This window comes from Natrix helvetica (genome assembly GCF_964273705.1).
Source record: "Natrix helvetica genome assembly, chromosome: 3".
NCBI classification, from domain to species: domain Eukaryota; kingdom Metazoa; phylum Chordata; class Lepidosauria; order Squamata; family Natricidae; genus Natrix; species Natrix helvetica.
In genome coordinates, this window is record NC_138549.1 from 26244680 (window position 1) to 26267120 (window position 22441).

Consider the following 22441-nt stretch of genomic DNA (forward strand, 5'->3'; position numbering starts at 1 on the left):
GCGGCGGTTGTGCTCTCCTTCCCTAAAGGACCAGATCACAAAAAGTCCGACTGAGGAAAACGAGGTCATTGCTTGGGAGGGAATGGAATTTCCGCTCTTCGCTGGCCACGCCCCAAGCTCTATCAGGAGGCGGAGACTACTACTAGGATGGGCGTAATAGGGCAACCGCACAGGTAAACGCATTGCCCAATCAGAGGCCCTGTAAGGAAACGGGTTAGGCGGACAACGCGCACTTTTATTTAAAGCGACACCACGTCTTACTAGAAAAGCGGGGCCACGCCTCCTCCATTCCGCCTGCGCCAATCAGCCTCCGAGGGATCGCTGTCTCCCGAGCGTGCCAGTGTTTGGAGCCAGGGGAGCGGCGGCGACGGCGGGCGCTGCCTTGCAAAAGGGAGGGGCTACCTGACAGGAGCGGCGGCGCGAGGCCAGCCGGCGCCCAGCCAATCGCTTGACGAGGGGAGGGGAGCGGGGGGAGAATGGAGCTCCGGAGCGCCGGCGAGGCAGCGCCCTGAGAGGTGGCCGGGCCGGGCTCGCTCTCCCAGCGGCGAGGGGAGGGGACGACGGGAAGAAGCGGGAGGAAGGAGCCGAGAACCGAGTTGACAAGGATGGCGACGTTGTCCCTTCAGTCCGCAGCCGCCTCCTCCTCCTCGGAGACTCGGAAGTTCACGCGGGCGCTCAGCAAGCCGGGCACAGCCGCCGAGTTGCGGCAAAGCGTCTCCGAAGTGGTGCGGGGTTCGGTTCTTGTGGTGAGTGGCGGCGAAGGCCGGGCGGCGGATCCTGAGAATGTCCCTCGAGCCGGTGCGGGTGGTTTTCTTACCTCCGGTGGGTTCAGGGATCCCTCTGCGCCCCTCCCTCCCTTGGGACGGGGAGGGGGAGACTGTAGCCACCCCCAAGTGGCTCATCCCAGCCCTGTCCCTCTTGGAGACGGTGACCGGACCCCCGCCCCCTGGCGGGTCTGTGAAAACAAGCAGGGTGTTCACCCGTGTCGCCCCGTCGATGACCATAGTGGTCCCTTCAGACGTGTCTCCCGCGCCTCGTCCCGGGAAGCGTGTCTAAGCATCGCTCTACGAAGAAGGAAGGAAGAGGAAGGCAGGCATGTCCAAGGCGCCCAATTTGGATCCCGCATCTCCCCGTCCCGATGAATGGCAAGATCCCTTTTCGAACCGAGTCGCCGTGCCGGAATTCCCGAGGCTGGTTCGGGTAGCGGAAAAAAATAACCTCCGCTCGAAGGGGATGAGTTAGCACCGCCCGCTTCCGCCTCGGTTTTCCCCACCTTTGGGGTTTTCCTCCCCTCCCGTTCAGCGGAGACCTGTTTCCCGTTCTCTGGATCCTTCTGTTTCCCGTTCCCTGCTTCGAAATCCTGAATACACAGGAACGGGAAGGAGGGGAGGGGGGGGGTTGATCCCTTCCCATCTGAAGCAGCTGGCTCCAGACGTTCGGGTTTTCTCTTTTCTGTAAAAACTTCCGTCCATTCACAGGGAGATCCGCCTTCGTTTCCTTCCCGCGATATCTATGAATGAATGAGTGGTTGGAAAAGTTGGGAGTAAGAGGATTCCAGGAGTTTAGGGGCGGAGGGGGAAAAAAAGGTAGCCGTCACAAAACACCTTCAGCAGTCGCTTTGAAAAAAAAAATAAAGCACTAAATCTTTTTAGTTTTAAGTTTTAAACTTCCATGCTTAGAATAGAATGGAATGGAATAGGAATAGGAAAATGGAATGGGAATGGGAATAGGAACGAAATAGGAATGGAATAGGATGGAATAGAATGAAATAGGAATAGAATGAAACAGAAATAGAATGAAACAGAAATAGAAATGTTTATTGGTGAAGTGTGATAAGACAAACAAGGAATTTGTCTCCAGTGCACCAATTCACTGTACATATAAACAGCAAGTAATAGGTCATAGGTTATAATAATAATTGCAATCATTAGTTACAAACAACAATTGATAAATCATGAAGAACCAGTAGGACAAGATGAAAAATAGGAGGGGATATCCAACCTAGTACTGAATTTCTCTTTGACCCATTTTTTTAAACTGTCTTTCTTCTCTATTTTATTTTGGTTACAACTGAAATGTTCCATGGATTTTTTTGTAACAAGATTAGAGGTTGTAGAGGGTTTGTCTTCAAAAAGTTGGCAGGACCAAAAGAAAGAAGCTGGAGGAATCATGATAAATGTGAGAGTGAAATCTTGATGGATTAACATGTCAATTTAAATCAAGCTGTTTAAACAGAGTTAGTGTTTTACTCTGTGTACTTACTGCTTTTCTTTTTCTGTGGGAATGAGCATGTATTGTAAGTAGACTGTCCTGAGACTGCAGGTTATAAGGTCTTTGACATAAAAGAAACTAAATACCACTCCGACAGCTTTGATTGTCTCTAGCTCTTTTTCCTACAATGTGATCTTTAAAGACCTGCTTGCTCATTTTCACACAGATAAGTTAAGGGTAAATCTGTATCTAGAGTAATATATGGAGACTGTGAGTTTTTGTCTTGCCTTAGGGCCTTAGGCACAAAGCCAACTAGGTGACCTTGGGCCAGTCACTCTGCCTCAGCTCTGGGAATCAGGTAGTGGCATACCACTTCCAAAATCTTGCCAAGAAAACTGCAGGGACTTGTCCAGGTACTTGCCAGAAGTCAAAGGCTCACTTAGAAAAGTACAATACAGTAGAAGCTATTCATGATTGGGTAAATCACAGAATTTGATGGTGGTATTACAGAATCTTACGAATGAAGGCGAATGTACATATCCCAGGTTAAAGAATCATACTCCCTTGTGGTGAGGGGTGAAACCATGAACACTTGATATAGTTCTAGCCCTTAAAAATAGAAATTTGATTTCTTTGAATTTTGGAGACTGTTAATTCTAGTCTTTCTTTAGGCATGGAAGGTAGCTCAGTGACTTTGGAGAAAATAAGAGTGTCTCTTATCTCTCATCCCAACCCACTCACTTTATGTGGGGGCAAACAGAAGGAAGCATTATGTACCCAATAAGAGTTGACACTGACTTGACAGTTGATAATTTTATAGGATAAGTATAGGATATAAAACAAATAGTTTTCAGCTCATTAGGTAATTTCTATATGCAGTAATTCAGGTATGATAGGCATTGCTGCAGATATATTAAAGATAGCTTAATGAATAATTTTCTAATTGAGACTGCAGACTTGGAATAATTTTATTAAGAGTACTTAAGAACAGATATATTACATGATTGTGTTTTTGGTGATTGCAAGTTGTAGGTTATTTTATATTGTCTCTTACTTCTCTTGGTAAAAAGTTCAAATTATGCAGCCCTGGTCATTTCAAAATGTTTTAGGATTAGATCTGTTATGGATCTTAGTGCTGATAGGGCTGGTCATATTGGTTTCAATCTTTGTAGATTGAGAGTAACCTAGTCAGTAATGATTTGGTTGTATCTTGGTTGATATAGTTTAGCATAGTTTGCATCTTGGCTACGTGTCTATATGTTGTGTGTATTTCCACTTGGTGGGACTCATATAGTGGTATTGTCTCTTACAGTGTCCAGATTAGAAATCTTAGCTTGCAGACAAGAATGTGAGTGAAGGAAAAAAATGCCTTTCTATGAAACCTAGAGAAACTAAGACCTAAACAAAGATGGTCTAATCTTGTGAGGTTGATGAATATATTCAAGAAAGTGAAGATTTAAGTTTAATTATGAATGAATTACTGATCTCTGTTCTCAGGGGTGTATATAAAAGTAGGAATGATTGGTGACAGTTGCTTGCCATTTGTCATACTACAAGAATGAATTTTGGTTAAAACTATAACATTCTGCATAAAAGTGATCTGAGGAAACTTAATTTGCTAAGGAACATGAATAAATAGAAATGAGTAGGGAGTTACAAAAAGCAATTAAGTGATTTGACAACTCAAGGATGAATGTGAATTTGATGAATCTTTAGAAAAATATTATTCTGAATACATAATTTAAGATAATTCCATTCATGCTTACACTTAGAAAAGAAATGAATAGAAAACCATGACTAAGAGAAATAGTGGTAGAGCAAAGATTCATTATTCTGAAGGTAGATTATAGTTATCAAGAGATACTAGACAAAAAATAGGTGTGTAAGAAAAATAGCATTTTTTCTTTATGAAAAATTATTAAAAGATAGTTTAGTTTCCCAATTGAAAAAAAGGGAAAGTTATCACAAGGAAAGAAGGCATAAAATTGCCTTCTTTTGATAAACAGAATTATGTTTCAGAGTACCACATAAAAGTATATGGAGTTATGATAAAGAGGAATATGAAAAATAATGCTTGATGGAATGACCAAAGTGAAAGAGACTGGAATTTAAAAAATGCATTTAAAGTATAATTGATGCAGAAATCTTGAATCTAGAGAGGGAAGATAGTTGTAGAAGGTGTAGTCAAGAGAAAACAAAAGAAATAGAGGGAATATGCAACAAGTTCTATAAAAGTTTGTTTTGGAAATGAGAAAAAAATAAGGAGCCTCCAGCAGCATTACTGGATCAAATTATCTGACATGAAAATGAAGTCAGAAGTTGCCAGAAGGAATATATATGTGATTTGCATAGAAATGTTAGTGGAATTGAAGAGCAGGTTTGAAGACAATGGTAGAAATGTTAGCATCCATGAGAAAAATAATGAAGTCATAAATCCTATGCAAATGTTGTAAAATGGTAAGACTGCAGCTATAACTGAAAACATTAAAATATGGCTGTTTTTTGACTGTGCTTATCATATGTTTAGATCTGTACATTATGATAGAAGACTTGTTCTTGGGGTTATCTTAGCTTTAGGGTAAGCAATACAAGTAGAGGTTGCATTTTTAATATTTTATTCCAATAAATACTTAAGAATTGTTATATTACATTAAGTTCAAGTTAGCAAATAAATTATTATTTTTTTTTTTGCTGTGCCAGGGAAAATTCTTGTTAAAGGGGCATAGGAGGTATCAGTAAGTAGAATGTTGGAAGTATTTAGCTTTGAGTTGGGCAAGATATGTGCAGGTCAGATTTTTGTTCTTTGGAGATCACTGAAAATTGTATAAATTTGAAAAAGAAATCTATTATATATTTATTTATTGTGGAAAGCATATGATAAAGTAAATAGGATTGAGTTATGGATATGTTTAGTGAACATCTGAAGGCTGGTTCCTGAGTGCAACACAAGCAGTATAATTTTGAGGTATACCGTAATTGATATGACATTAAATTGAGTGCCTAGCAAATGTGTTGAACAGGGAATAAAACAAAAATGAGTACTATTTTCCTGGTTGTTTAATATTTCTATGATTACATATACAGGCATACACAATGCTTATAATAACATTAGATTTTGTTGGTTGAGGACATGGGAATATGGGAGGGAGGGAGAATGTTAATATTTTTGGCTTAGAACAAAATTATTTACAGCATGACTATATGATATGGATATAGTGAAGATCAAATGCTGGTAAAAAGATAGGCAATATGTGGTCTCTTGCAAGAAATGAATCTTGACAGATGGAAAAATGGCTGTTGCATGGAAGTGAAAGTTGGGTTTGTGAAGAGAAACATAATAGCTGATCCTCATATCCTATTCAAACTATAATTTTATAGTTATCTCATCTTCCTAATTGGTTTAAGGACTGTTTTGTTTTAGAAGAAAAATTAAATAAGTTAATTTCTCTCCATCCTCAAATCATTAACAGTCAACCTATTTAATACTTGTTCAAAACTTCATAGATGACTTTTCGAACAAGAGTGAATGATGCAGGCCTGCTGAGCAAGTAAAACAAATAATTATAGTCTGCTGTGTCAGAGGTATTATGCACACCCAGAGTTTTTAACCATCTATTCTAGAAGTAACTCTTTACAGTAGTCCTTTCATCTTTTTTCGTGGCCATCATATTTTTCTTTATCAAATGTGGAGCCAGCAAGACTCTCAGCATATTAGATTTATTCATTCAGAAATCAGGCCATTGCTAACCAATATTCTAGTCTTCTGTGGCTTAATTTTACCTTGTCATGTCTTCTGTCTCTAAATAATTTAAGCTATCACCAACCTGGGATATTTGGATGTATCAAAGCAGTGGTGGTATTAATTTATTGCTGGTTGTCTTAGGTTTTGCTTCAACTACCAATTATATATGCATTACTTGTATTGTTATATGTTGATTTATGGTGCTTTTAACTGCTAGCTTCCCAGAGTTTTGAATTTGAGTTGGGTGGCCCTGTATATATTAAAACAATAAATAAATCTGGTAGTGTAACCCAAATCATCATGAAGGGAAATCCAACTATTTTAAGTCTAAAAAGGGAAAATATATAAAACACAACAAATCACAGTGTTATCAGCTAAGGAAACTGGACCTAGAAATATGGGGATAAGGGCCTATAGTATATCCATGACACAAAGTTATTGTATTAAATCTGATATAAGTCACAGCCTTTCCAATAAAAAGTGTCAGGGTATTTTGATATTGCCAACACATGGTTAATCAGAAACAAACATAGCTTTTTAAATTAAATCATTTTTTGAACATTCATGATTAAATATTTTCATTTTGTTCAACAAATGCCTAGATTTCATATTTTATTGTTGAAAAATGAAATAATAGCCATACAGTTATAGATGCTTTTATGTTACCTCCTTTAAGTAACAGAATAATCTTCGGAATTTTAAAAAAAAAATCATTGCCACAATTGCTCTACCAGTCTCTCCAAGTATTTTCAGAATAAAGATGGGATTGTTTTTAACAATGATTTGATAATTTATAGAGAATTTTGAATCACAGAAAGGAAATTAAAGGTATCAGATTTGCTACAAATGCTACAAACTATCCTGAATTCCTTGGTCTTTTTTTACTTCAAAATTTACACCAAGCTAGTGAAACGTCATAGACAGTTAAAACCAACAAGCAAATAAACAAACAAACAAAAGTAAATTATCTTGCTTCTACAATACTTGGAAGGTTTTACATAAAAGCGTAGAAGATCCTTAAAGTTACATGAGAATATGGACAAATATCTTTTAGTTATATTTACTGCTTTATAAAAGATAAAACTATTTTTTGATTTGGTTGATTATGTTGCTAAACTAACAGAAGCACGTTAGAGGCCATAACCACACATAGGTTACTATTAATTAAATAATTAAGTAACATTGACTGTTGGTTCATGTAATAAGGACCAATAATTAATTTATGCTTAAAGAGAAGGGTTCCCAGGACCATGACAGAAATGCTTTGCTGTTGCCTTCTTGGATGTTTTTTCAACTTTCCAGTCTACAACCCATCCAAATACTAACAAGCCTTGTTCATGCTTCAAACTAAGGGTAGCCACTTGTTTGTGTAAATGTTCAAAGTAATAGCAATAGCACTTATATACTACATCATGGTGCTTTTCAGCCCTCTCTAAGCAGTTTACAGAGGCAGCATATTGCTCCCAACAATCTGGGTTCTCATTAACCTCAGAAAGGATGGAAGATTGAGTTGACCTTGAGCCAGTCAGAATCGAACTGGCAGTCGGCAGAATTATCCTGCAATATTGCATTCTAACTACTTTGCCATCATGACTCTTATCATTCATATCATTCATATCATATCTGTCAACCTTTTATAGGTGAGATTACTACATTTGTGGGTAATAGATTCTATTAAAAACTACTGTTGGTACTAGGAAATATTTTTTTTCAAGATTTTAGTTGGAACATGTCTATTATCCTTTGCTCTGCACTGTGAAATAATAATGAATGGACTTTAAATCTTTGTCTCTGGACATGCTTTCAAATAATTGAATACTCTCATTTTTTTTCATCCAGTCATCTTTTCTAGACAAACTCAGCTCCTCAAATCTTTTTTTCCATACGACTAACTTTTAATTTCTTAGATATTCTCACTCTTTATTTTCTCTAAACTGTCTTAAGGAGGGGTACCTAGAACTGGACATAATAACTGAAGTGGTGTTTTACCAAAATGGAAGTTGAAAACTTCTATTAATGCATTCTAAAACTGCATTTGCATTTTCTGATGTCAGATCACAATGCTGACTCCTACGGAAATTGATTATTTGTCAACATCTTTTTCCCCTGATCAAGATAATATCTCATGATGATTTTATGTTATTTCTATCCTATTAGCTATCCCACCCAATTTTATGTAATCTGCTAATTTGATAAACATTCTCTGTATCCTTTTCTCCAGGACTGACTTTTCTCCTCAGCCCATTCATTAGCTCACTCCAGTTTAATTAGGAACCATTAAACATTCTTGAACCAGCTATGTATTCAGTTAATTGTTATATCATGCAACCACAGTTAATTAGCTAAATAGAATGTCATAGGTGTTTTGTCAAATTCAAAATAAGATTAGCTAATGGAGATTTGTGTTTGACAAATCCATGCTGATTTCTGGTAAATATTACATTGTTTTTTGGTTGTCCACAAATTACTCTCTATATCATCTGTTTTAGAACTTTCCCAAATGGCGGTGTGAGGTTGGTTTAATTCTCCATATCTGCCCTGTCTTTTAAGTTTAGAAACACCATTTGCATTATCTCAGATATCTCACAGTTACTATATAAAATGACAACCATCAATTAGTTTCTTTAGAGCCGTAGCATGCAGTTCATTTTGTTTTGTTTTCACCTGTTTCGATTAGCTGGCCTGGCACATTCTTAGTTTTTACCTCCCGATGGATATATTTTAATGGGTTATTTGGGGTAATATTTTAACTCTTGGGTTATTAGAGTTTTTAATATATTATATTTATTATTCTATATACAGTCTTGCAACCTCCTCCACCTACGTATTTAATTATTTAACTGTTTTATGTATGTATTTTATAACGCATTTTAGTGACTGTACACCGCCCCGAGTCCCTTTCGGGAGAGGGGGCGGTCTATAAATACGAATAATAAAATAAATAAATAAATAAAATAAATTGAGGACTTAAACTCATTCAGAGTAAAGATATTTTATAATCCTGTTTCAGTTAGTTTCAGGTTACATTTATGCCTTTTTATCCTTTTTTTCAGACTTCCCCTATAGAATATAGATAGATAGCCCTGAGTTATTTGTTATAATTGGGACAAGGAACTTCATTGTTAAGCAACATGATTGCAGAGTGAAAAATCACTTGACCACACTGTCTTACAATGGCAGTTTTAGGAGTCCTAGGAGTTCTGGTTGCAGTCATTCAGTGAATTTGTGACTTCTTACCAGTTTTCCCATTGATTTTGCTTGATGGAAGCTGGCAGTGAAGGTTGCAAATGGTGATCACGTGACCGTGGGAAACTGCACTCAAAATGCAGGTGACCATGTGATTGCAGGAAAGCAGTGACGGCTGCAACTTGGGGCAGTTTTAAATCTTATTCAGTACTGTCATAACTTTGAAAATCTACTGAATGAGTGTTTGCTAAGTGAGGACTACCTACACTTTTTTATTGAATACTGACAGAGGTTGATGGTATTTTAATCTCTTCATTGAGTACTAAGTATATTGATTCTTTTCTTTTATATTTAAACTTATTTAAGAAGCTCCCCATTTTTGTTCTTTGCAACCTCAGCTCATCTGGAATCTTACAATTCTTGGTACCTTCTTTACAGTTCTGGACTACTTAGTATGTGCAGTACTCCTTCTTGAGAATCTCTTTCTGCCTTTTTATATCTAGCCTTTTCGCCCCTCTACACTGGATAGTCACACTTTCACTATATATATATTTCCATGTGGGGATGATTTGAAATTGTGTTTTTATTATTCCTTTTTTAAAAGAGTGTCCATTTATCTTGAGCTCCTTTTTCCATTCGGTTCTCTTATTCCTATTCCTATTTCTCATTTCATTAAAATATGCTTTTTTTCAATCCAAGATATGTGTTTAACTGCACTTACAATGAATTACTTGAATATTGCATTATCACTTTCCTCCATAATCTTAATTCTGTTTCCGAGTATTGGGCCTTCCGTATTGGTTAGTATCTAGTGAAGGAAAGTAGATCCTTGTCTTTTACCTCAGCCTTCGAAAGGTGAACGATACATGAATTTCTAAGTTTCAAGAAAACATGCAAAAGTGAACTATATATAATTAAATATATGCATAAGGTCTAACCACTAGATGGAGTACTATTTCATAGTTTGGTAGAACTAAAAGATTTAAGATTTAAATTTTAAAAATTTAAAATTTATACAACTTATAAAGTGAAAAAAATTGCTTATCCTTTAATATATTTTTATAAACATGTTTGTAAAAGTTTAAACATTTATAAAAAATACAGTTTCTGAAACTCATATACTGTAGTTTCTTACTGAAAATATTGTTGAAAAGTAAAAACATCTTAAGTCTCTGGGTTTTTTGGAAGGTATCCATTAGAATAAGTAATTTTAATGCTAGGTGTTCACTCTATAATGTGCAATATGAATGGTTGAAAATAGAAAGGAATATTGACTTTTTACTTCCCACACATAACCAACTGATAAAGCAATATTATCATGTCACATGCAATTCAGAGAGGTTTTTAATACTTGTTATTTAATATCATTTTCCTATAGATTTGCCCCCTCAAGCTGTTGAGTATCCTCCCTCCCATTGGTTAAAATGGGAAGTTTTAGTTTTCATTTAAGACATTTTGGAGTTTTTAAATTTTGTACTATTATATATCTATATTAATATTCTTATATACAGTGTCTGCTATTTATCAGAATTTGTGTGTTCCTTTCTCAAAATGTTAATATTAAGCAGAAGGACTGATAATCTGAAAATATCTACTAACAACCTTTTTATAAAAGACCTATGGTGGCACAGTAGTTAAAATGCAGTATACAAGTTTAAGTGCTATTGCTATAAAAGGTCTCTTTAGAAAAAGGTTAATTAGAGACATTTTTAGAGATGCAATGAATAACACCTCCCCCCTATATTTTGGAAGTATTAGGTCATCTCTAACAGCCTACAAGAGTTTATACTGGTTAATTATTTCCCTCCACAACTGATTGAGGCTGATTATGACATCTTTATGTTATCCTGTTCTGGTCATTTGCTGAATTTTTATTCTATTTTTACTGTTTCTATTATTATTATTATATACTTTATTCATTAAACATGAAACTCAGTCAATTGAACATTCAAAAATGCATCACAAATATTGCTGCCAGCATCCTAGGTATCAACCAAGTATCTTCTTAAATTGTACAATATTCCAAGTAGCTCAGTTTTTTGCAGTTCCGCTGGTGTTATTGCAGAAAGTTGCAATTTTTTGATGTATTTTATAAAATTCTTGGATGTGGTACCAAGCAGTTGGTACAGTGGGTATCACTGTTACATGTTTCATCCATAATCATGTAGTTTTGATCGCCAGGTTGTGATATATCGTGATTTTTTCCAGTTTTTTCTTTGACTCTGGCGTCTCCTGGTACAGTGATATCAATAAATTGTATGCTTCAGTTTTTGACAATTGTATTGTTGTTGTTGTTGTTGTTATTGTTATTATTTTCCTTTTGATAGAGAAATGTAGTATACATTTTAAAAGAAAGAATGCTGTTTCCTGATTTTTCTTAACAGCATTGATCTTTCTTAACTGATTAAGAAAAATCAATGTCTTAGTTAAAGTCAAATCAAAGTTTTAAAGTTAAAACTCTGGTCATTCTAGGCAAGCTCAACAATTAGGTAGGAATATGAATGTTATTCTGGCTGAGTATTGCTGAGATGGTAGTGATGGACTGGATGGAGAAATAACATAACTCTCTTATACGCCAATTCTTAAGTGGACTTTAGGATTGCAACCAAGCTCTGAAGCCAGACTAAATTGTAGTCTCCACTGTATAAGAATTAACACACTGGCTAGGCGTGTCTAATAAGCTAGTATTAGCAAATCAAATTAAATCAAAAAATTAATTTGGTCATTGGCCAACATAGTATTACACAATCAACCCAACAATTTGGTTAGAACAGAATAGTCAAAACTAGAAACACTGGATTGAATATTACTACAGTAAAATAACAGAATAAGTCAAAATGTTTATGTTCACAAAGATTATAACTTTGAAGATGTAAATGACTATTGTTGCTACTTCTAATACAATAATTCTGTAATTTTCATTAAATTTGTATGTTGAGCTATAATCTGTGTGTTAGGCATAAATTACATAGGGCATAGGCCAAGAAGTAAAACTTAAATTAAAACTTAATTTTATTACGTAATTATATTAGAGGCAGTGCTTAATGCAAGTGTTCATTTGAGTTGTTAATGAAAAATTTGTCAGAATCAGATCTGGAAATTGAATAGTGATATAAAAAGGTGATATGATACTTTGAAAATAACTCATTCTTTAAGAAATAAAAACCATCAAGCTCATATTCGACCTCAAATATGGATTTTTCTGCTATACAATCTGTGGGATGCTTAATCAGCTATATCAAACAATTTTTAGGTTGAGACCTTATGCAAAGAGAAAATGTGGTTGGCTTGGTTTTAGCTTCGTGTTTCGTGTTGGACCAGCCATTGTGGTTTATGTATTTTTGGTATATGGGTAGAGTTAGGTGAAAACCCGGACATTGTGACCTATTCCGCAAACCAGATCTTCACATACTAGTGTGATTTGAATAAGAATGGAGTCCTTTACAGCTCCACCTAGAAATGAATTTACTAAGGGTTATTCCTGGATTCACAGCAGTGGTGGGCTGCCAATTTTTTTGCTAACAGTTTGCCCGATCCAGGCCGAACCGGGAGCAACCCACCTCTGGTTCACAGGTATAGAATTGTCTCTGTAAACAGTAATTACGCTTCCTTGAACTCTGTAGAAATTGCTTCTCAGTTAACATTTATAGACTCTTACAGTTCTCTTTATTTGGAAATGTATGAATGAAAAAAAAAACTATATTCTTTCATATTCCAGTAACTGCAATGCTTCTTACACTGAATTCATTTAGAAAAGTTTTTTTTTTAAAAGCTCTGTTGTCTGCTCTCTAGTGGTTTACTATTTGCAGTACATGCGTATCTGGATATTTAAAATAAGCTTCCACAGTTGCACGTATCGAATAGTTTCTATAGCAGCAACAGATAGGCATATCTCCTGCATCTCCTTTTGTACAAGGTTCTTGCAACAGGAATCTTAACATCCCCACCCACTCTAAATCTAGCACCTCAATATTTAGGTTGACCAAAAAAAAAAAAAAAAAAAAACGTCGGCTGGTGCAAATGCTAAACTAAGCATTCTGGGAGGATGCTTTTCTTGCAGAGATGAGAGAATTCTTTGTGCCTGGTACTAGAAGCTACAGCAGGGTGCTTTTCCCCCCCATTTTTCTTTTTTTTTTGGCTTCAGAAAAATTGAGAATATTGACAAATGGAAATCAAGGCAGCTTAGTTAGGAATGCTGCATTTTTTTTAAATCTAGTTGTTTTTCGAGCATTTTAGGAAGGATTCTATTAGAGGCATGGCTGCATTATGAGGTGTGGCTCTTGCTGATATCTTCAGAAGATTTTTGGCATTCTACATTAGCTTAGAATTTAGTGCTATTAAATCTTAATAGATATATACTGCTGGAGTGGCTGAAGAAAACCATGCTTGTGAATTAAAGGAATATATTCTGGAAACAAATACATTAGCTGGAAGGGCAGGCTGCAGAGAAATTGTAATGGGTTGCACAACTAGTGTTATTTTATTTAAAGGTATTCGTACAGTTATTGAGAGGAACTGTTCCTATATTTGCAAACATCAAAGAGAAAATAAAGCTCTGGAATATACAGCAAATAGCTTAACAAGAGAAGACTCGGGGATACTGATCCATTCATTTTTGGTAAATGTTGATGTGCTTCATTAAGATATTTTAAATTTATTTTATATATTTTGTATCTGATGTTTTTGAAATTATCCATCCGTTCTGATTCTGTTGCTGTAGAATCTTTATTATTATTTTAATAATAGTACAACATGCTAAAATGGTGATGATACTATTTGTAAGTAATATTTTTAGTAAAACATTGATTTTTTTTCTCTCTCAGTATGTCTATTTATAACAATGCATTCTCATTGTTGTTTTATGAATGTCCAAATCATGCGTCTGAAAAAGCAGATATAATTGTAGTAGAAGATAGAATACAGTAAAACAAGATATTCCTTTCTATAAAGATGAAGTAATTCTTATAAAGATAAGCAAAGCATTTAGAAGAAAGAGCTTTTCAAGTATGTTTTTATGTTTATAATGAAGTGCATATATAGCATAAGGCAATTGTTAAATAGTGCATACTTAGCAAACTGTGATGTATCTCAGCATTGGGTATATTGTATTAGCATTTGAGGGAGTGGTAATGTAGCCTTTATTAGTGCAGAAAATCCAGGTTTATAACAAGTATGTATTTTAATGTCTTCCGACATTAATGAATATAGAACAGTACTGATTTTATTAAGCCTGATTTGACAAAAATATATGTTAACCTAAAGAAAAGTTTATTAAACAAAATCTTTATTATGAATTATTTTTAAATTCTCCCAATATTTTCTTTCCTTTATGTTTTGCTTTACGTGAACAATATTTTTGAGAAAAGATGCACTGAGTATTAATACATCCATGAATGTAAAATAAGTCTTTGAATAGATGTTACAATATTTATTAAGATTGTTATCAACTGCCTTTCAGATCAAAGACATTCTTACGAAGATATATAATTTTTAAAAACAATGTAATTATGTTAAGTACAGAGTAAACATTTTTTTAAATAATACAGAATATGAACTATCTCTTAAACCAGTTCAAGTGAAACAATATTGATACTCTACTAACAGAAAAGCCGCCTACTATTTGTGTAAGAACTGTTATAATCTTGGTGCATCCATGCTACCATTTCACTAACCTTTCTTACGCTGCAGTTTACTAGTATGCCAGTTTGACTCATGCCTATAATTGAGGCCAGAATTACCATCATAAGTCATTAAAGTTGTAAGTCGAGACACCCATGTGACAGGAAGTAATTTATGAGCTTTAGTGTGGCAGTTGTTAAGCAAATGCCACAGTTGTTAAACAAACCAACTCCAAAACCAGCAAACTCCCCCCATCAATCACAGTCATGTGACCATGGAATGCTTCAGTGGGTTGTAAAACTGACTTGACATGTTGTCTTGTAACTACAGGGAATAGGGGCACAACCAGGGGCACTTTATGGGCCATTAAAGCACTTGTTCCGTGGCTGTTGTAACTTTGAATGATTATTCAGCAAGGACCACCTGTATGACAGAGCGTATGAGGAAGATAGTGAATTGATTTTGGGGGTATCCTAGTTACAAACTTTATAGCCAAATTACCTTAAAATTTTGAAAAAAGAATCATTTGTATATATTATAAATATGATATAGTATGATGCCAGTTTGGTCTAGTAGCTAAGGCATCAGGCTAAAAACCAGGAGACAGAGTTCTAGTCATGCCTTAGCCATAAACGTTGACTGGGGACTTAGCCCCCCCCCCCCCCCTCAGTCCAACTCACCTCACAGGGTGTTGTTGTGGGCAGAAAAGGAAGGGGATGGAGTATTAGGACTGCTCATTACCTGGAGTTATTTATAAAAATAATAAAGGCGGGATTAAAAAAAAATCTAAAAAATAGTTCTATACAATTTCCAGGCAATATATTATAGAGAGGATCCGGTACAAGTAGTACTCAATATGACTATATTGGAGCCTGCCCATTATGGTTGTAAGGCATTGTCATAAAACAGGTTGGTCACAAGACCAACCCAATGTTATGATAGCTTTTGCAGCAGTTGGTAAGTGAATGCTGGGATAATTAAATGAAGAAAGGGTTCGCTGTGGGCATGGTTTTGCCGAAAACTTAAAGTAAATGTTGGTATTAAGGAAAACTCTCATAAAACATGGTCATGTGATCATGGAATGGGCCCTCCGGAGCACCATACTGAAACGCTACCCGGCAGGCACTGGTACACCCGTACCGGGGCGTACCAGAAGTAACCCGCTACTGCTGTGAAGGGAAGGTGTTGGAACTTTGAATCTGGTTTGTAAGTAGCTACCAAATAGGTCCATTGTAACTTTGAATGGTCGCTACTAAGTAATCGGTTGTAAGTCGAATAGTACCTGTATGTAGAACAATGTTACACCAACTGCAGAAATAATCTTTAAATTAATCCCACAAAAAGCATATCACAGTTATTTAAAAGAATTGAAATTGTTTTGAAGATAACAAATTTTAATAAAACAATGCATTTGATATTTTTTTTAAAGAAAACATACTTTTTTCTTTGTTTAGCCATAAAGTCAAATTATAAATATGCTTCATTTTGAAAAGTTTGTACAAGAAAGAATTAAACTTTTGGCTCTTAAATATTTATTTATAAATAGATATAAATCCATCATTTCTCTGGAACCCTTGGAAGGAAATACTAAATACTAAAAGCTGCATTTAATTAAAAGTAACCAGGATCACTTCTAATCAAAATCTGCTGAACAAGTAGAATAAACATTGTCATATTGTAATTAAAACTCAAATGCTAAAATATTTTTTCTCAAACTTCTCACTCTTCCCCTCTTATTTCCTAAAAATAAAATGAGCAGAACAGAACTTAGAATTTTTTATTTGGTTGTTTTCTTAGATGTGTTTTTTAGGTTTGTATTTTTGCTTTGTAGTGTTGTGGAGTGTCTCCATTTTCATTTCTTTGAATTCTGATTTTGATGCTAATGTTTAATCACAGAAGCATTTTACTGTATTTAACTTCTCTTGCCCTGGAGCTCTCATCATCTTTCAGTTTTAATTTCTGAAGACTGGAAGACTTTCTGGGAAATATGGCCTGGTGCATAGGTTTTTTTTTTGTGAGAAACATATATCAGTGAAAATGATCATTCCTTTTCAGAATGGAGAAGCCACTCCCGGTCATCTTTTTCATCCATTTGCTCTACTGCAAAAACCAAATAGTTACCTGAGCAATGGCCAGATCTCTACTTCAAGAGACTTGGCAATCTGCTTTACTTTCTGGATTCTTGTAATAGGACATTTGTGGGATGCGATGGCTAAGATGCTGAGTTTGTCGATCAGAAAGTTTGGCAGTTCGTATCCCTAGCGCTGCGTAATGGAGTGAGCTCCTGTTACTTGTCCCAGCTTCTGCCAACCTAGCACTTTGAAAGTTTGTAAAAATGCAAGTAGAAAAATAGGAACCACCTTTGGTGGGAAGATAATAGTGTTCCGTGTGCCTTCAGCGTTTAGTCATGTCAGCCACATGACCACGGAGACGTCTTCGGGCAGCGCTGGCTCTTCGGCTTTGAAACGGAGATGAGCCCCCCCCTAGAGTCGGGAACAACAAGCACATATGTGCAAGGAAAACCTTTACCTTTTTTAATAGGACATTGCTTGAGCCACCTTTGTCTGATTTGTCTAGTAACATTTGTAGAAAAAAAGGACATTTAAAGAAAAGCGTAATACCTTTTATTTAAAACAAAATTATTTTTTATTGTTTTAACAGAATGACTTATGGTGATGGAAAATATTAAAATATTAAAACTGGTCAACCAAAAGTGATTCAGGACTGAAACAGAGTCCCTGCAAAAAAAACCACCAGTATAGGTAGTCCTTGACTTACAACAGTTTATTTAGCGACCATTCAAAGTTACAATGGCATTGAAAAAAAGTGACTTATGACCGTTTTTCACTCTTATGACCATTACAGCATCAAAATTCAGACACTTGGCAACTGACTCATATTTATGACGATTGCAGTGTCTCAGGATCATGCGATCACCTTTGGTGATCTTCTGACAGGCAAAGTCAATGGGGAAGGAAGATTCATTTAATCTTGTTACTACCTTAACAATGACAGTGATTCACTTAACAACGGTGGGAAGGTAGTTCGTAAAAAAAAAACACCTCATTTAACAATTGGGTTCAATTGTGGTTGTACGTCAAGGACTACCTGTAGAGCAACTGGTGTTCTTCAATTTGGGACAAAAAAATGTCAGGAGGGACACATTTGAGAGAGACATAAAGAGAGAAATAAAAATATAGATGACATAGGTTACATGTAAAGTGAGATGTTTTCCCCCCACTCTCACAATTAGATCATCTGCTGAAATTACATTCTGCGGGTTTAGGGCTTTTCCATGGTACATAGCTAAATTGTGCAATTGGCTCTTACCAGTTGTGGTAATGGCAGTCAATTTGAAGAATGTCCTGCTTTAAGACTTATCATCCAAAGGCACAAAAGCTTTCAGTGGGTTTCCTAATTTTATTAGAAACTCAGTACAAAGCATCATTTTAGAAATGTTATTTCTTTTATTCAAACCACCAGACTAAACCCAAATATTTGCTCATCATTTACTTTCAGTTTCCAAGCTACATTCCTTAGAAGAGCAAACAAGGTTTATTTATGGCTAGAGACTCCAAGATTGAGTTCTTTTGCCTCCTTCTTGCCCATTTCCAAGTTAGGCACAATGACTTGAGATACTAAGCTGCAAACTTTATCTCCATCTGCTTTACTGCCTACTAACTAATTTCAAATTAAGGAAGAGCATATAGGTACTGGTAGCAGTTTCCCCTTTGTGAGTTAGGTTGGCGGCTGGCTGTTCTCTGATTGATAAAACCTTTGATCATCTGTCATCTTCAATCCTTGAGGGATCATCTATGTTGAGGAGCCAAATTCCACTTGCACTTCCTTCTTTTATGGTTTAATGGTCCTCCAGGGCTTGCCGAATTTCAGGTCATCATCCAACTAACAATTTAAATACTGCCCAATTTACTTTAAAAGCCAGAGCCCTCTAGGTCCATCTTAGCTGCCAGCCTATGCCTTCATTCTCTATTTACTAATTTCCAGAGCACCTGTGGTAAATTTAAGACACTACTTCTAGTTTTATTTATTTATTTAACACATTGATACAGCCAACTGTTTTAAGCTAAGCTATGGACAGTTTACAAACCAAGAAGGACTAGGGGCGACATGATGGCAGTGTTCCAATATCTCAGGGGTTGCCACAAAGAAGAGGGAGTCAAACTATTTTCCAAGGCACCTGAGGGTAGAACAAGAAGCAATGGGTGAGAAGCAACTTAGAACTGAGAAGAAACTTCCTGACAGTTAGAACAATTAATCAGTGGAACAGCTTGCCTCCAGAAGTTGTGAATGCCTCAACACTGGAAGTCTTTAAGATGTTGGATAGCCATTTGTCTGAAGTGGTGTAGGGTTTCCTACCTAGGCAGGGGGTTTGACTAGAAGACCTCCAAGGTCCCTTCCAACTCTGCTATTGTATTGTATTTAAATAATATATGCAATTATATTGTATATATCACCCAATTTCAGTGCTTGGGGGGAAATCCAGATGTTAAGTGTTCATTTGAAGATTAAAAGGATGGAGGCTTATTGGATCACAAGGCGGAAGGGTAGGGTAGGGGCTGCAGTGCAGAAGACATGCTTCCGAGGACCCACAAGATCACAATGTTTAAGGAAAGGAATGTGTCCACTGTTGTGTCCGGGCAGATGACGTCAGGGAGTTTCCCCTGACAGCCGGCATCTGCTCTAGCAACAGCCAGGTCGCGTCTGATTGGCTAAGACGCGACCTGGCTGAGAGCGGGGAAACTCTGGCTTGGGGATTGGCTGGGTCGTCTGACAGCTTCGTATAAATAGCTGTCAGACGATCCTTGCATTGATTCTCTCCTGTATATATTGTTAAGACAGTTGTGTTCAATAAAGACAGTTTATTCTCCTCACGTCTCAAGCCGCCTTTTGTGCCAACTTAACACTGGCGACGAAGGTGGGATACAGCCGCTAACCCACCGAACGCTCCATCTTGGCACAATCGCACCGGCGACTCATTCTACTCAGCCTAGCTCGACCCTGAGGAGACCATGTCGGCGATGCCAACCTTCGTTCCTTTTGGCTGTGACGGCGAGACATGGGAAGCGTTCCTGGAGCGTTTCGAATGCTATCTGATAGCCAACGGCCGTCGCGATGTTCCCGATGATGAGAAGTGCAGCTTCTTCTTGAGCTGTTGCGGCACGCCAATGTTTAGCGCCGCTCGCTCACTAGCCGCCCCTCAGCCAGTCCACTCTCTGGACTGGGCCACATTAACGGAGCGGCTTCAGCGCCACTACGCCCCTACACCATCCTGGGTGGCGAGACACTACGCTTTCAGGCGCTGTGTCCAGAAGCCGGAGGAGTCGGTGAGCCAATTCCTCCAGTCCCTACGCACAGCGGCGATGAGGTGCGAGTTTGCCGACCTCGATCGCAACCTCACGGAGCAATTCGTGAGCGGCGTGAAGGATCTGCGCCTTCGCCGGCGGCTCCTGTCTCAAGCGGACATCACACTGACTGGGGCCATTGAGCAGGCAAGGGCGGCTGAACTCTCCGACGAGTCGATGGCGGAGATGTTCAACCTGCCGCCTCCGCCGGGCCGCACTTGCCTGGTAGATGAATTAGTTCCCCTGCCTATGGACTACCCTGAGGAGGGAGCGGTGGCGCGCATTGGACAGTCAACCAGAAGACGCGTTCCTCAACGAGCCCGGGAAGCTGTGCCCGCTTGCCTTGGCTGTGGAGGCAACCACGACCGCTCGGGTTGCCCCTTTAAAACCGCAGTTTGCCGCCGCTGCCTGAAGAAGGGACACTTGGCTCAGGTCTGCCGAGCGCAGTTTCCCTTGCCACAGCGTGCAGAGGACGTCCCGACCACAGCCGCCGTTAAACAGCGACCTGGAGGCCGTGCTGGACGACAGCAGCAGCAGCAGCAGCAGCAGCAGCAGCAGCAGCAGCAGTCTTCGCGCGGAGGCTGCTACGCCGTGGATGCGGACTTCCACGCCAACCCCGCAGAGTTGGCCTTCCACACGGGTGCAGGTGCGGAGCGCATCAAGGCGTCGCTCCTCATTGAGGGCTCCCCCTGCACCATGGAAGTGGACTCGGGGTCGTCCCGATCCCTTTTGTCGTGGACAGAGTTCTCCCGCCTCTGTCCAGGCATCTCAAAGACCCAGTTGGCCCCTCCAGACGCAACCCTACGGGACTACCAGGGGACTCTAATTCCTACCCTGGGTTGTCACCTGGTGCGGGTGGAATACGGGGACTATTCGGGATGCCTTCCTCTACTAGTGGTAGAGAAGCCTTTGCCGGCCCTCCTGGGCCTTGACTGGTTCCCGGCACTTGGCCTATCAGTGCACGGGATTAGACAAGTGGTGGCCACGCCTCCCGACGTGGCCGACGTCCTTGCCAGATTTTCTGACGTGTTTGATGGGCAGCTGGGGGCGTATAAGGGCACGCCCATATCCTTGAATCTAGATCCCCAGGTTGCCCCCATTAGGCTGAAGGCCCGTAGGGTGCCTTTCGCTTTGAGGGCAAAGGTTGATGCGGAGCTCGACAAGCTCGTCGCGCAGGGAGTCTTGGAGCCGGTGGATTACTCCAAGTGGGAGACCCCTTTGGTCATCCCAGTTAAGGCGGATGGGTCCATTCGCCTCTGCGCCGACTTCAAATCCACCATCAACCTTGCCCTCCAAGCGAACCCCTATCCAGTTCCGGTAGTGCAGCACTTGCTCCACTCTTTGGGGCAGGGCTGCATCTTTGCGAAGCTGGATATGGCGCAGGCCTACCAGCAGCTCCCGGTGGATGACGAGGCGGCGGCTGCGCAGACCATCGTCACCCACCGTGGAGCTTTCCGTTGCCGCCGCTTGCAATTCGGCGTTTCCGTAGCCCCGGGGATCTTCCAGAGCCTCATGGAGCGGTTGCTCCATGGGCTCCCTGGCGTGGTTCCGTATTTCGATGACGTCCTGATCGCCGCTAGCAGCCGATCGGGCCTCATCGAAGTACTGGTGAAGGTCCTCGAGCGTTTCAGGGGCTCGGGCTTAAAATTAAAGCGCAGCAAATGTTCATTTGCTGTGCCCCGGGTTGATTTCCTGGGTTTCACGATTGACGCCCAAGGAATTCACCCCACCCCTTCAAAGGTTGCAGCCATCAGGAACGCCCCCACGCCTGCCTCCAAGACGGAGCTGCAGGCGTTCCTTGGCTTGCTTAACTTCTACGCGCCTTTCTTACCGCATAAGGCGTCACTAGCCGAGCCGCTGCATCGGTTGCTCGACCGATCGGCAGCCTGGCGCTGGGGCAGCCGCGAAGCGCATGCGTTCGCGGCTGTCAAAGACTTGCTGACGTCAGAGGCAGTCCTCGTTCAGTATTCGGACAAGCTGCCTTTGACTCTTGCTTGTGACGCCTCGCCCGTGGGTTTGGGGGCGGTCCTGAGCCATGTGCTGCCCAATGGCTCGGAGGCCCCCATAGCCTTTTATTCCCGGACACTGACTTCTGCGGAACGCAACTACAGCCAGATTGACAAGGAGGCTCTGGCTGCAGTGTCAGGGATTAAAAGGTTCCACGACTACCTCTATGGTCGGCACTTTACTTTGTTCACCGACCATAAGCCACTCCTTGGGCTTTTGGCAGGTAACAAGCCGACCCCTCCCATCCTGTCACCGCGCATGACCAGGTGGACAGAGTTCCTAGCTGCATACAGCTATACTCTGCTCTACCGCC

General features: G+C 39.3%; 1 protein-coding gene across 9 annotated transcripts in view; it reads left to right on the forward strand.

Annotated features, from left to right (window-relative positions):
• The first annotated feature begins 271 nt into the window (after positions 1-271).
• DOCK9 (dedicator of cytokinesis 9) overlaps positions 272-22441 on the forward strand; it is a 137196-nt gene continuing 115026 nt past the window's right edge. For 4 of the 9 annotated variants that reach the window (XM_081948185.1, XM_081948186.1, XM_081948182.1 and 1 more), the window contains exon 1: positions 281-746. In XM_081948185.1, the coding sequence (XP_081804311.1) occupies positions 606-746 (141 nt within the window). In that variant the 5' untranslated portion in view covers positions 281-605. Of the gene's footprint in view, positions 747-22441 lie in introns of all 9 variants that reach the window. The other 5 variants (XM_081948180.1, XM_081948188.1, XM_081948184.1 and 2 more) reach the window with 3 other exon arrangements.